The sequence below is a fragment of the Drosophila albomicans genome, chromosome 2L (genome assembly GCF_009650485.2).
Source record: "Drosophila albomicans strain 15112-1751.03 chromosome 2L, ASM965048v2, whole genome shotgun sequence".
NCBI lineage: Eukaryota > Metazoa > Arthropoda > Insecta > Diptera > Drosophilidae > Drosophila > Drosophila albomicans.
This window is the reverse complement of record NC_047628.2, coordinates 15,666,238-15,680,484: the sequence shown is the minus strand read 5'-3', so window position 1 is coordinate 15,680,484 and position 14,247 is coordinate 15,666,238. Positions and strand designations below refer to the sequence as shown.

General features: G+C 34.8%; 2 protein-coding genes across 4 annotated transcripts; both read right to left on the bottom strand.

The window, feature by feature from the left end:
* Positions 1-185: 185 nt before the first annotated feature.
* LOC117565536 (ficolin-1-like) lies at positions 186-3,408 on the bottom strand. Of its 3 annotated transcripts, XM_034244678.2 has the most exons (3): positions 3,315-3,408; positions 3,101-3,256; positions 186-908 (listed from the first exon to the last, which is right to left on the bottom strand). In XM_034244678.2, the coding sequence occupies exons 1-3, from the start codon at positions 3,394-3,396 to the stop codon at positions 316-318; spliced, it is 831 nt and encodes a 276-aa protein (XP_034100569.2). In that variant the 5' UTR covers positions 3,397-3,408; the 3' UTR covers positions 186-315. The 3 variants fall into 3 exon arrangements, with proteins under 3 accessions (XP_034100569.2, XP_034100571.1, XP_034100570.1); XM_034244680.2 differs by lacking the exon at positions 3,101-3,256 and having other exon boundaries at positions 186-1,055; positions 3,315-3,407; XM_034244679.2 differs by lacking the exons at positions 3,101-3,256; positions 3,315-3,408 and adding an exon at positions 1,114-1,198 and having other exon boundaries at positions 186-1,055.
* A 7,661-nt stretch (positions 3,409-11,069) lies between these two features.
* On the bottom strand, positions 11,070-11,835 carry LOC117564555 (uncharacterized). The gene has a single exon (XM_034243388.2). The coding sequence runs from the start codon at positions 11,720-11,722 to the stop codon at positions 11,396-11,398; it is 327 nt and encodes a 108-aa protein (XP_034099279.1). The 5' UTR covers positions 11,723-11,835; the 3' UTR covers positions 11,070-11,395.
* Positions 11,836-14,247: the final 2,412 nt, after the last annotated feature.

The following is a 14,247-nucleotide window of genomic DNA, read 5'->3' as shown; positions in this document are numbered from 1 at the left end:
TCCAGAGCGAGTTCATTAGTTTTTGTCATTTTTTAGTTGTTGTTCTTGTGTTTGTTTGCGGGAAGAGCATCAAAAGGCTGGCGCCTTTTTGTGTCATTACTCAGAGACGAGTATCTATGAGTCCATTCACTGGCCACTGAATGAATAGCTCTCGGCACTCTGCTCTTGTAATGAAAAAGTTGTGGTAATGTTTTTTATTTCCTGTTGGATCATATTATTTCAACTCATGTTACATGTTGCATATCGTATGTTGCACTTTTAAAGCTGCAACACAAATAATAAAATACATTTAATTTAATTATTTAATGTATGCTGCTACTCCCACTTCAAGCCAAATGGATCTTTTTTATCCTCTTTCCTTTGTGGACGAATCATCATTTGCACTGCTCGAATACCTTTGAAGCCCGCAAAAACAATACCCCTAGATTTAGAGGTAACTTCGGGCAAATAGGGTCCATTCGGATTGGAGGCGACAACTTCTGGGATGCACTTGCCGAACCACCAGCCACCGTTATAAATTTTCGCACAGTTATCCAACCAATACTCATCGTTATCTCGATCATAGGTTGAGAATTTTTTGCCAATATTTCCTCTAAATCCAAGTAACCCGTTCGACTTTGCTGACTTTAGCACATATTCTTCCTGTTCGGAACCAATTAAGAAATTACGGTACATTTCTTGCTTCGTCTCCAGAAGCGATCTTTCATAAAAGACTAATAATTCCTGTGTATGCGCGGTGGTCATTCTATGAAGCTTCTCCAAGCCAATGAAGAAATCTCCTCTCAAGTCGCCGAAACCTTCACGATATTCATTCCAGCTTCGCTGAAAATTGATGTTGCCTTCGAGTCGCCTCTGAATAACAGTCCATCCGCCATCCTCAATACGTGATTCACAGGGTGCGGCAAAGGGTTCAATACCAGGCACACGAACTATATAAATATCGTTGAAGTTCTCGTGTCTTTGACAACGGCTTTTCTCATACAGATCCAGACGCTCCTTATACTCAACATTTAGTTTCTCAACTTCTTCGAGTCTGCTTTCGTTTTTACTCGATACTATGAAAAATATTGTATTGAATATCCGAATGCAAGTTTAGTATTGTCTGTTATTTACCATCTTGATCCACGCTACGACCAGAAATCAAATTGACCCATATCAACGATAGAAAGCAGAGAATTATTAGAGAATTTCGCATTGTATTCACAGTTCACAGAACAAACTGAACACGAATTCTGTGTTCTCAGCTACTTATAGCTGATCAAAATGCTTGTTTAGTATAAATTAAAATGCAATAATTATACTATTATGTTTATAGAGTGCATTTCGGTTGTTTACAAGTGTCGATAAACTTGCGTTGCAAGCGATTTGCCTTAAGGCGCAATTGATTTTTGTTTATTTGGGAAATTTCCAAAAAAATACTCTTTCTAATTGCGTGTTTTCTTTTGTTTCTTATGCTGTGATAATTTCTTAATTAAATATTTAAGTTATTAAGAAAAAACCCAAAATTTAATTATTATGAAATATATTTGATTCAAATGGATTTAAACTTTTAATATTACAACTTCCATATCCCAAATATTTGAACTGATGAAATTGTCTTTCTAATCTGTTATAAAGTGCAGTGAAAATACTCGTATAATTGCTTGCAGTACTCTAAAAATAGAATTTCTTTTCATTGTAAGAACTGCAATAGTTGTAAATTTTACCAAATAAAATGGTTAAACAATTTTTCCCTTGTGTAATTTTTTCTTATACAAATTTGCGTATCGAAGAAACAATTTTATATGTGCAATAAATTTTAGATTAGACGTCAAGTCAGGCATTAAAGAAAATATTCAACATGTATTAGATTTTTAATTTTGTCAAGATTTGCATTGCATAGTTTTGAGAAAAACTCACGTATAAACTGAAAAATTTACGGATATTCTGTGCGGAATTTGATCAATGAATTTCATTTTTTTTTTATTTAAAGATAAAACAAATTAGAATGAATTAGAATTTTGTAATTTAATCTTTAGCTGAGTGACTTCTAACCTCTGCAAAATAGCAGTAAAATTTACAAATTTTCGATAGTGTATGTATCCATAGTTAATGACAAATGTCCAACGTGTCGTATACGCAACTCGTTCCTCTTTTGTTACACAAAGAGAAAATTTCTTTAAAAAAAAACTAGAATAACAACTTTAATCTTTTAAAGTTTATCAAAGAAGATTTCAGTTATAGTTTTGATATTAAAAAGTTTCTAAGCTCTAAATATTAAATCAAGAATTATGATTTTGCTAGTTAAGGAGGGGCAACTGTTTTAGATTAATATAAACTTGTTATCATGAAATATAGAACGTTGAGAAACTCTTTTCATCACTCGTTAATTAAGTATTGCTACCAAATAGTCCAATATTTGCATCCTTAAATTAAAACCATTTTGAAAATATAGCAAAATTTAAACTTTTTATTTGTGGAATATAAAAACATTCAATATTCTTGTAATATTTAAATATTTTACGTGCACATTTGTTTTAATTATGAATGGACGTTGCTTCTGTTTCGACTTGTGGCCGAATCATCATCTGCACTGCTCGAATATTTCTGATGCCTTTAAACATAATACCCCTCGCTTTTCTGTCAGTATCTGACGCATAAGGCCCATTGAGATTGGAGCTCATATCATTATCTGGTACGCATTCTCCGTACCACCAGCCACCATTGAAAATTTTTGCACAGTTATCCAACCAATACCCATCATTATCTCTATCGTAGGTTGTGAACTTTTCGCCAATGTGTCTTGTGAGTCCATTATATGAGTAGTGGACTGCTGACTTTAGCGCATATTCTTCTTTCTCAGACCCAATTACAAAATTGGTGAATCTTTCTTGCTCCGTCTTCAGAAGAGATGCTTCATAGAATATCAATAATTCTTGCGGATGCGCTGTGGTCATTCTATGCAGCTTCTCCAAGCCAATGAAGAAATCTCCTCTCAAGTCGCCGAAACCTTCTCGATATTCATTCCAGCTTCGCTGAAAGTTGATGTTGCCTTTGAGTCGCCTCTGAATAACAGTCCATCCGCCATCCTCAATACGTGATTCACAGGGTGCGGCAAAAGGTTCAATTCCAGGCAAATAAACGATGTAAATATCGGTGGAGTTTTTAAACATTTGACAATCGCTCTTCTCATATTCACTCAGTCGCTCTTTATACTCTGAATGTTTTTCAAGAAACTCGAGCCTGCTGAGCTTTTCGACGTCAGTCAATACTGGAGCTATGGAAAATATTGTTTTCAAATGCGAATTGAATGTTGATTATTGTTTGTCATTTACCATCTTGATCCACGCTACGGCCAGAAATCAAATTGACCCATGTCAACGATAGAAAACAGAGAATTATTAGAGAATTTCGCATTGTATTCACAGTTCACAGAACGAACGAACTGAACACGAATTCTGTGCTCTCAGCTACTTATAGCTGAGCAAAATGCTTGTTTAGTATAAATTGAAATGCAATAATTAAACGATTATGTTTATAGAGAGCATTTTTATTGCGATTGCAAGCGATTTGACTTGGGGAGTAATTGATTTTTGTTTATTTGGAAAATTTCCAAAATAAGTAAGAAAGCTTCAGTCGAGTGTGCTTGATTGCAAGATATCTACTACCCATTTTAATAAGAGTAAAGCAGTGAAGTGTTATTATTAAAATATACCAAAAATATACCGAGATACCAAAAATGCAAAAGTATACCAGATTGTCAGCCAAAGCAACTAAGACGCCTTGTGAGTAAGTGTTATTTGTTATACAAAAGTATTTGTTAAATAACTAAAAACAAACTTGATTTGCGTGCAAACATTTCAATTGCTGTAGAATAAAATTATATCTCTATATCTTATAGTCTCTTAGATTTAGGTTTTTTATACGGACAGACGGACAAACAAACAGTCTCGGCAATACTTTATGGGTTCGAAGATGTTTCTTTTCGCCTTCTTCCCTTCGGCTAGCGGGTATAAATACTCTTTCAAATTGTGCGTTTTTGTCGAGTTAAGTTGTTGTGAGGTGCTTGGATTTAATTTAAAATATCTTTTTTGTTTTATTTTTGTTAATTTATAATCTATGCAAATCGTTTGTCGGAATATATTGAATGTTTTCTTGGGAATCTGTTATAAAGTGTGTTGTCGAAATACTCGTATAATTGCTTGCAGTAGTCTAAAAATAGATTTAATTTTTACTGTAAGCAGAGAAAGTTTTTGGATCATGGAATAGTTGTGTTAGTGCATTTGTTCGCTAGTGAAATTACCAGAATATTTCCTCTTCACTTGTAAATCTGTTTACTTTTGTTTTTTAAGTGAAATACATAGTAATTTAGTCTTCAAGTAAACTATAAATATTCCGTGTAACATAAGTGAATATGTATGAGATTTGAATTTAATGTTGTCAAGTCATTGCATAATTTAGCTTGGATGAGACATGGCGTATTCTTGTTTATCGCAATCTGATAATATCCATTTCCGGCAGTTAGTTACACACACACACACACACACACACACAAACACGCAGGCTGACAAATTTACGCACATCCTGTGTGACATTTTATCAACGCACTTGAGTGTTTTTTCATGTTTCGCTGGCATTTGCAATGTGTTGTAATTTCCATTTCTATCACTGAGTGACTTTTGCTAATGATGACGTCCGCCCAATCGCTGCAATGATGTCACACTTAAATACGCCAAGTATTTCGAGCACTGAATGAAACTCGCTTGTATCGTTGCCCCGTCAATAGCTAATGCGATATTGACAACCTGTGCGGAGTTTCGCATTTTATTAGGCGTATACGCAATGTGGTTTCCCATCCTTTGCTAACAGTTACTGTAAGTCGGGCAGTTATCAAAACTGAAACTGAAACCGAAACCAAAAGCGAAACCGAAACTGTTTACAGTTCGGTGCACATTCGCAGAGTAGCGCTTTGCTCGGATCTTTCAGTTTATTTTCAATTGCAAAAGTTTCGGTTGTTATATGTTTTGTTTTTTTTTGTCCTATCTTTTTCTTGGCCCCCAAAACGAAATGAAGTCGTTGCAGAAACTCTGCGTGTAGCGAGGCGTAATCAAAGCGTTTATCTAGATATATTATTATTACATTATTATTACTATTATTTAAGAATTTATTTATTAATTTTACATATCCATTTAGAGAGCGAATGAAATTAATTGTACATTTTTTAAATTGATAGTGCAATTTATGTCATATTTATGTATTTTATTTCATCTACAATTAAAACACATTTTTATTTATATTTGTAGAATTGAAAACCAAATTACCTTAATAAATAAAATATTCAAAAAATGCTTTGTGTAAAAGTCCAGCACAGGTAATTATCTAAATAAAACTGTTAGTAATTAATTCTAGTTTTAATGTATTGATTCTATAATTGTAAAGCTTTTTAAAATTTTTTTTTTCGATTAATTCGCTATAATTTTTAGACATTCTTTTAATTTGGTCTGTCTTTCGCCTCATAGTTATTTAGTTTAATATTCTATAAATCTACTAATTTAATTTATAATTATTATTAGAATTAAAATAGTCCTTGAGTAGTATTTTGTCAGTTAGGTAAATATGTGTATATATAACTATTATTATGTCGTACAACTTTTAAATGTGCTCTCGCAGTTTTCTTTTACTATCGTTGCCATTGCATTAACTTATCTGAAATATCATAAATATAAACCTACCGCATTGCATCATTGAGCAAATTGCTGAGTGGAATACACTCCTAAGCAAAGGGAGTGAGTTGCTATGTGATGCGATGCGATGCGATGCGACGAGACGTTTCTCCCTGAAACATGTGTCTACCGGATGCTGTTGGGTTCAATCGGTACGAAGCCAGGAGTTCGTGGGCCGCATCGATGTCCACATCGAAGCGCCTGACACTTGAAAACATCAATTTATTTTTATTTCCCAGGATGTCTCGCTGGAATCCTTTCGCTGGGTGTTTTAGTGTCGTTGTAGCAAGAGTCCTTTACCCCCGCCCAAAAAAAACAAGGACTCACTAGGACTTTCAGGACCACAATTCCCCCAATCCCCATTCCCATACCATTATAGCACAGTGCTGGGGCCTTGCTTAGTCATTCAATTCAATTGATTCAATTGGGATTGTATCGGTTTTTTATGTGCATTTTGCCCCCCTCCCCACTGTCTCTTCCTCTCAACTATGTCGCACATATCCAGTTTCCAGTTCCTTGTCGTCGTCGTTGTTGTTGTTGTCGCCAGCAGTTCCCGAGTGTCTCATTTATCTGCGGTTAGTGGAGGGAACTCTTTTCGTTTCGTTGCCGCCTCTCGTTTGGCACTTTATTGAAAAAAGGAAAAACGGTCTGCGTGCTTGGGAGTCCAAAAAGCATTTTGTGAAATTTAATAATAAGTGTATAATTTTACTCGCTCTCTATCTATTTTCGCAAACACTTTTTTATGGGCCGATAATGTTATTAGCCCTGACCATTTACCTTTTTTCTTTTGGCTTATGGGTGATGGCTATCGCTATCGGGCAATAGTCGAAACACTCAAATGCCATGACTTGTGTAATTTGCATCAGAAATTGTGTCACGACTAGTTTCGTTACACTTTAATGGTTTGGTCCCCACTCCCTTCTCTCTTTGTGGCGTGGTTTCTTTGGGTTGGGGCAAGGCTCGTCAGGAATTTGGTTCACTTGAAGCTTGTTGCTTCTTCGCGTGCTTTTGTGTAGCTGCAAATATTTGTGCGACTAGGCTTGCGACTCTAAAAGTCTGAGCTATGGAGTTGCGGAGCTTTGGCTTAGGGTTTGGGTTTGGCAAGGTCCCAAGAAATGTGTGTGATGATGCTGGTTGATGGGATGAGCCTGTGGCAGGGCGACGGTCAGCCATCAGAGGAATGTTGTGTTGCTGAACGCTAGCTAACAAAATGGTATGAGCCAAAATACCTGCGCCTCTTTGAATATCTGGCAAAGCGGAAATATTGCAACTATTTTCTATGCCGCTTTGCGTGCTCCGTTTTTTTACTTCTTAAATGTTGTATGAGTAATTTAAATAAAAAAAATTCTTGCAAAGAGTTCCAATAAATATAATTTAAGATTTTTATGTTTAACAGATATAATTTTAACAAAATACTTGCAAATACTTACAATAAATAAAATAATAACAAACTTTTCTATAAATTTATTTATTGTTTATATTTTTTTTTTAAATTTTCAATAAGTAAAGTAAATTTAAAGTTTCCATGTGTAGTAAAAATAATAATAAAAAATTTTTCTATAATATTTTTTGATTAGATTTTATCTATTAATTAAAGTAAAGTATTTTTCATGACATTTTCTATTCTTTATTTCGTAGTTTCCATGAAGTTTTTGCCATCATGCTCTGTATCTAATAAATAATACTTTTTTATTGTGAAAATAGTTTGAAGAATTCTTTTCAAACAACTACTTTCTGCTATTGACTGCACTACAGTGCGTATGCGCAATGTGCGCTTCAACTCGACACGCGTCTGTCAGTCGCAAGTCATAGATATAATTTTATTTTTTATTTTTTCTGTGTGTTCGCTTTTCTTTGCAGTTATTGAGCCACTTTTTGAGTTGCAAGTTGCAGCATTGTTTCGGTCAGCAGCAGTAGCGGCAAAGTTTTCGGAGATCTGTTTTCTTTTTCCAATTTTACGTGTCCTGTTTTTTGGGCCGTGGGGCAAACGTTCTGGACACAAGTGGCGAAAGAACGAAACTTTTGCGCTTTAAAAGTTTTTGCAGTGCAGTTTTTGGCATTAATATCATTTCTTTTCTCTCTTTCTCTCTCTCTATCTCTGTTTCATTTTCTATTACATATACTAGAGACACGCATTCCTTTTGCGCTTTACCATCGCGTATTTGCTGTCCCTTTTGCTGTCCTTGCATTCGGAATGCAATTCCACAAAGAACTATTTCTCCCATTCAAGAGTATCAAAATACGCGGCAATGGACAAAACTTCTACGTTCTTTTCTATGTGTTTTTTGTTTCAATAAACTCTCTGCAGCAAAGGCTATATGTAGTCAGTCAGTCAGTCAGTCAATGTATCAGTCACTCACTCAGTCAGTCAGCGAGTGAGTCGCTATGTCAGTTGATGATAGCGACTTTTCTTTCTGTACAGATTTTCCATAGCAACTTTTGCTTTGCACTCTTTAAATAGAAAACTATTCATTCAAACTGCGAATATTTGCATTTCAATACGCAGCTATTGAGTGTGAAAAGTTTTTCATATTTTAACATATTTTTAATATCGATCTAGTTGCTGTTGGCAAAACTATTTTGTGGCTCAAGTGTGGACCATTATTACTAGCAAATGTTAACAAGTAAGAAAGCTACGGTCGAGTGTGCTCGACTGTGAGATACCCGATACCCAATTTGAATGAAAAATATACCAAAAATGTACTGCAAAAATGATAAAAATATATCATAGGCTTCATTTGGAATATTGTACAATATCAAAATACCAAATATATATACCAAATATACTACATCAATGTACCAAATATAGTATATTGTATGTTTTTAGCATTTTTTTGTATATCAAAATATACTAGATTGGCAGCTAAAACAACTAAAACCCGTAGTAAGCAGGCCTTTTTGCCCATAAAAAAATATTTCATAAATAACTTCTAAAATTTTTGTCTGATCGCATCCAAATTTTCATGAATCATATTATAGTTATTATTGTTTTATTACATATGAAAAAAATCAAATAAATTATAGCTCTATCTCTTATAGTCTCTGAGATCTAACTATTTGATTCCACTATTTGTTCATTGTTCATAAACTTAAATACAAAGTTCAAATATTTGTTGCATAATGAATGCAAATGGCGCATATAACCGGCATAATGTCTGCATGTGTTTTCCTGGTGTTGGGTTTTTAAATAAGAAAGCGTGGCATGCCACATAAAATGCGGTTGCAGAAGTTGCACATCGCTCAAGTACAGACTATAGAGTACAGAGTAGAGAGAACAGCGCGTAGTTTTGCATGTTAACATGCCGTTTCTTATGCTCCTTCTCATGCCGCTCGCTCGCTCGCTTTTTGTGTTGCACCGCGAAAAACGACATTTCAAATGCCGCACTAAATTACTAAAACACGCACTGGCACACCCACAATTTTCCCTTCCCTTGCCTTTCTTCATGGTTTATTTACTTATATGCGAAAATGCCAAAAAAAAGTGCAGCAAAAAAAAAGTTTCAGCTGCGACTACAATTTACGCTTTTCCTTGCATTTTTCATGTGGCTTGTCGTTTGTTTTTGTTTTTCCTTCGTTTTGCTGACAAAGTTTTTATGGCCTCAACATACAACAATGGCTTCTGCATGTGTGTGTGTGTGTGTGTGTGTGTGTGTGTGTGTGGGAGAGTGTGTGGTCCTGCATGTAATGTGCATCTGGTAGAAAAAGTTTGTCAAATCATTAAGAGGCGCACTCAAATGCAAAGTCAAAACTGCCGAGACAAACAGGAAACTGAGAACTTGTCATAAAAGCGCATCACAGTGCTCACAATGTTTTTGTGGCTGCGTCTGGAAAATGCTTTCAATGTTTCTGCTTTATTTTCATCAAAACTTGTTAAATGTATTTATGTTGCAGCGCAAGGAAGAAAAGTAGTGAATAACATGATTAATCGAGTTGTGATGTTAATATTGCATTTATAGTTATGATACCCACTGCCCCTAGGGTAGAAGGGTATTATAGCTTTGTGCCGGCAGGAAACAGGTAGAACGAGGCATCTAAATTATATATATTCTTGATCAGCGTGAACAGCCGAGACGATCTAGCCATGTCCGTCTGTCCGTCCGTCCGTAGAGCTATAATTGTTTTTCGACAGCATTTGTTATGTTTGCACTTCCGCCTCGAATAACAAGCGTAATTTTGAAGCTAGATCTTTGGTATATACAATAATTACTATAGTAGTTATGATTCCTGAAAATTTGGTTGCGATCAGATATAAATTATCGAAGTTATTAAAGAAATACTTTTGTATGGGCAAAAACACCTACTTATCAGGGGTCTGAGTTGCTTTGGCTGACAATCTGGTATATTGTTCTGTCTATGGTATATTTTGAGTGCGGTACTATATCGATATACCAAATTTACCATTCGGTATATTTTTAGTATTTTTGCTGTATATTCGGTATATATACCGAAAAATATATTTCTTTTATTTAAAATGGGTAGCGGGTATCTCACAGTCGAGCACACTCGACTGTAACTTTCTTACTTGTTTTTTAATGTAAGAGGACATTTATTTAAAAAAGTTATTTATGTAAAAGCTATTAAAGAAATAATTTAGTTTGGTAAAAAAATCGGCTAATGCAAAAGAAATGCTTTAAATAAATATTTAAAATACAATGAAATATTTGGGGCATTTTCTGATTATATCAATTTATTTACTTTTCTATATTTGATTCAAATTTAATTGAGCAATATCTTTATAATTATTATTAAGGACTTTCTTAGATCATTAAAAAACTTTACATTCTTAATTAAAAAACTCGCAACTGCAGCCACTTTAAAGCCACTTTCACTTTGGCTGCATGCTATGTGATGCTTGCTTTTGCGAAAAATCGAGCACTACTAATGAAGCTTTTGCGCTCGGCATCGTGAAAGCCCTTCAGTCTGAAATAAAACTGCTGTCGCTGTCGCTACTGCTGAAGTCTCGTCCTCTTTGGCCATTTTGAACGTTGTCTATTAGTGGCTTCAGCGGAGCATCAAAAGCCGCCTATTGCCTCCATTTGGTTGCCACTTTCGCCCTCACACACAGTCATTTAGTCGCTTGTCTCTGTGCACCTGCAAGTGTAATCAACAATTAACCAAACTGCACTCTATTTCACTGTAGCAGAGTGTTGCTTATGTGAAGTCAGTAAACGATGTAAACATTTGAGTGTTTGGAAAATATTTGACTATGAAATGGTTATACTTATATTAGTTATATTTTATTAACTTCTACTTAAAAGTCTCCAAGAAAAAATCATTGAAAGCTGATAAAGATTAAGCTTTCATGGAAGTTTGTTCTTCACAAAGAAAATTAAAATAAAAAAATACATTTTTTTATATTTTTCTCTTTATTATAAGATTCTTAAAATTATTACAATTATTTTCAAGGCTCAATTAAATGCAGATTCACATTTTCACATTTTGTCCAAACTTATTTTCTAACATTAAAAGGAATCCGTATTTCAGTGTAAATGTCACAGATTTGAATGGTTATCTTTTTATGAAAAAAATGTCGTATACTAAAGTGTTCGTGGTTTAAATTCAGCTTACAACTGAGTTTTAGAAACTATTTAGCTTAGAAGTATTATATCGACATGCTTAGAGTATGTTATCATTATCAGTTGCGCTGTTTAGGTTTGATTTCTTGTTCGGTTTTTTGCTGTTCTTTTGATTGTTTAGTGCCACTGTTGTGTGGTGAGTTGGCGAGGATCGACATTGAGTCCAAGTTTCTCCAGCTTACGCACCTTACGCATCTGCTTGGTCAACTTGCGCTTGAAGACAATCTCGCGGTTCAAATTCATGATCTCCATGGTATCCAATTGACGAATGTTCTTGATCGTTTGCAGTATCAGATTGTCGGTCAAGTGCAGCTTAATCGTGGACATCTTCATGAAGGGAGCGTCACGGCGTCGCAGCTCCTCGCGATAGGCAAACAGCGTGTAGGTCAACGAAGGAAGCTGCGGCAAAGGACGCTCGAGACCTGGAAAAAGTTCTTCAGCCATTGTCAAGATTTGCAATTGAAATGATGATTGAAGTAACACTTTTCACTTTAATCTTTTTTTCGATGCGACTTCTGTGCTCGTTGAGCGTTCGATGCGGAATGAATGTTAAGTCGGATGTGTCTGTGATTTTTATAGCCAGCGAGAATATCATCTGTTTACCTGAGATTCTATTGTCTTTCGGGAAAATTCTTCATCTGCCCTTTTAAGGGGAAATTTTGAACAGCTGTCCGGAAAAACTACCTGCTGTCGGTTGTTGTTGCTGGTGGCAGCTGCAAGTGGCATTTGCTTCTTCGGCACGCGATTACCTCGAATTGTATCTCAAGTGTCTTTTGGGCTCCTTCTTCTCGGCTAAAAATTATATTAGTTCCGTGGCACGTCCTGGTTTTTTATACTTTTTCCGAACAACCGTATAAACCGTTGTCGCATCTCATCCAAATGCGATGCTAAAATGTTAATGAGCTCGTGACCCAGTAAATAAAAACGCCATAGTACTAAACCAAACTATAGATAGCAACTGTAGTCCATTTATATATATAAGTATTTGTTTATTTTCCACCGTTTTTCGTCATTTTTAACAGCATTTCGAATGGGGTTTTCTTTTATGTGCAGCGTGTTCTTTGAATTCGGTTGCTGCATTGCAATTAAAATAAATTGCATTCAGTGAAAGGATATCGCAGCACAATTTGGCCATCAAAGGACTGCACTTAATTATACAAATTGGTGCTGTGTTCCGTTTACGTTTATTATATCCACATTTACCTCTATGCTCTAATGCATTTTAAAACAGCCGCATCCAGAGCAGTGTTTAAGCAATTTGGGAGTGTGAGAGTTGAGAGAGAAAGTGGGAGAGATCATTTGTATTGCCAATGATTGACTTTAGGGAAATAATGGAAATCAATGGCATATACAGCTGTGAACTATGAAATAGCAGTGCGACAGAAGCAAAACTACATATCGGTATGTTATGAACTATTGAAAATCAACTCAATGAAAACTTTGAGCGGCTTGATAATATTTATGTGAATTTCGATACTAGAAATATATGTTGAAGTTTACTTCAAAATGTTTATTTTGAATAAAAAAACTAGCCATTTTCTTTGACTGTTTTCTTTCAATCAAAGTTATAGTTATCTTCACTTGTGAAATACAACATAACTATTTCATATGTACCCTGAAGGCCTCAGTTGCTCTAACTACATATTGTACTGTAGAATTAATTCCGAGTTTAATTAATAATAAATAAATAAATAAATTTAATATGTTTATCAACTTTGATTAAAAGACATCACTCAAAGAAAATATATAATTTTTTATCACTATTATATGATGATATGAAATAATAATATATATTAATATATAATACCAAAAAAGGAAGGAAAACTACTCAATTCATTTTTTTCTAGCAGATCAAAGATACAAATATGAAAGAATTTATAACATATAGTTTCGCTTCATTGATATTTCATATTCTTAAATACTTTGTGTGTATCTAAGTCTACATGTACATATGTAAATGCTTGATAAGCATTATAGATAAACAGAAGATATGGTTCATTTCAAGTAGTTTACGAAAATAAATATGTGATATCAAAATTCTGTATTTTATTTATCGAATTTTGCTTCAAAACATTTGCATTAAATATAAGATAAATGTTGTCAATAGTGAAACAGAAATGTTTATTTAAATGCCTTTCATTCAAAGTTCCAAATAATTTTAAATACTTGTTATCTTCCGCTACCTAATAAGCAGTTATGATAACAAGAAGTAAACGGAAAGCTTCCGATTATCTTTTACTTCGATTCTTAAGCAGCTTAACTAGCTGTAATCCTCTTTACAAATCTGCTGTTACCTCTAGCTAAGCAGACAATTAACAGCAGCTGTTAAGCAACAGTTTGTGCCCCAAAAAAAAGGAGTTGACAGTTTCCGATTTGGTTGAGCTGATTGCTGAGTGCAATGTGTTAATCACAGCAGCAGCATTTGTGGCATGCAACCCGAAATGATTGCCAAACACATTATCTGTATTATTAATGAGCTGCATGCCACACAGGGCAAAGGCATGCTGTTTGGCCTTCTCTTGGTTTTGCTGCTGATATTGATGTTGATGTGGATGTGTTATTGGTCATTGGGTTGGCATGTCACCGGCTTGTTTGGGGTTTGCTGAATGTTGGTTATTTAACTGGTTCGTTTCGTTTTTGGTCATTCTCTTTTCTCTGTTTATTTTTGTTTTCAGTTTGCATTATTGTGTCGCTCTTTTGGGTGTTTAATTAATTGAAAGCATTTTTAACCGTGCCGCATTTTTGTGGCTGACACCCGCCAATACCAATGTGTTGTCTGCCATGCTTCTTTTGTTTCTCATTGACCGTAATAATATTGACTTCCTGGCGGCCAGAGTCGTGGCAATTGATGCAAGGATACGCAAGGATATGCCAGCAACATACGCACAATGACCAACCAAAAAAAAAAAAAAAAAAAAAAAAAATACCACACAATAAATGAACCTGCGCTTCTGTTATAACCATTAATT

Coding starts and splice junctions, on each gene's coding strand:
- LOC117565536 (XM_034244678.2), bottom strand. CDS start 3,396: ATGCGAAATTCTCTAATAATTCTCTGTTTTCTATCGTTGACATGGGTC. Junction 3,257..3,314: donor CCGTAGCGTGGATCAAGATG/GTAAATGACAAA, acceptor TATTTTCCATAG/CTCCAGTATTGACTGACGTC. Junction 909..3,100: donor TTATTTGCCTGGAATTGAAC/CTTTTGCCGCAC, acceptor CTGGTATTGAAC/CCTTTGCCGCACCCTGTGAA.
- LOC117564555 (XM_034243388.2), bottom strand. CDS start 11,722: ATGGCTGAAGAACTTTTTCCAGGTCTCGAGCGTCCTTTGCCGCAGCTT.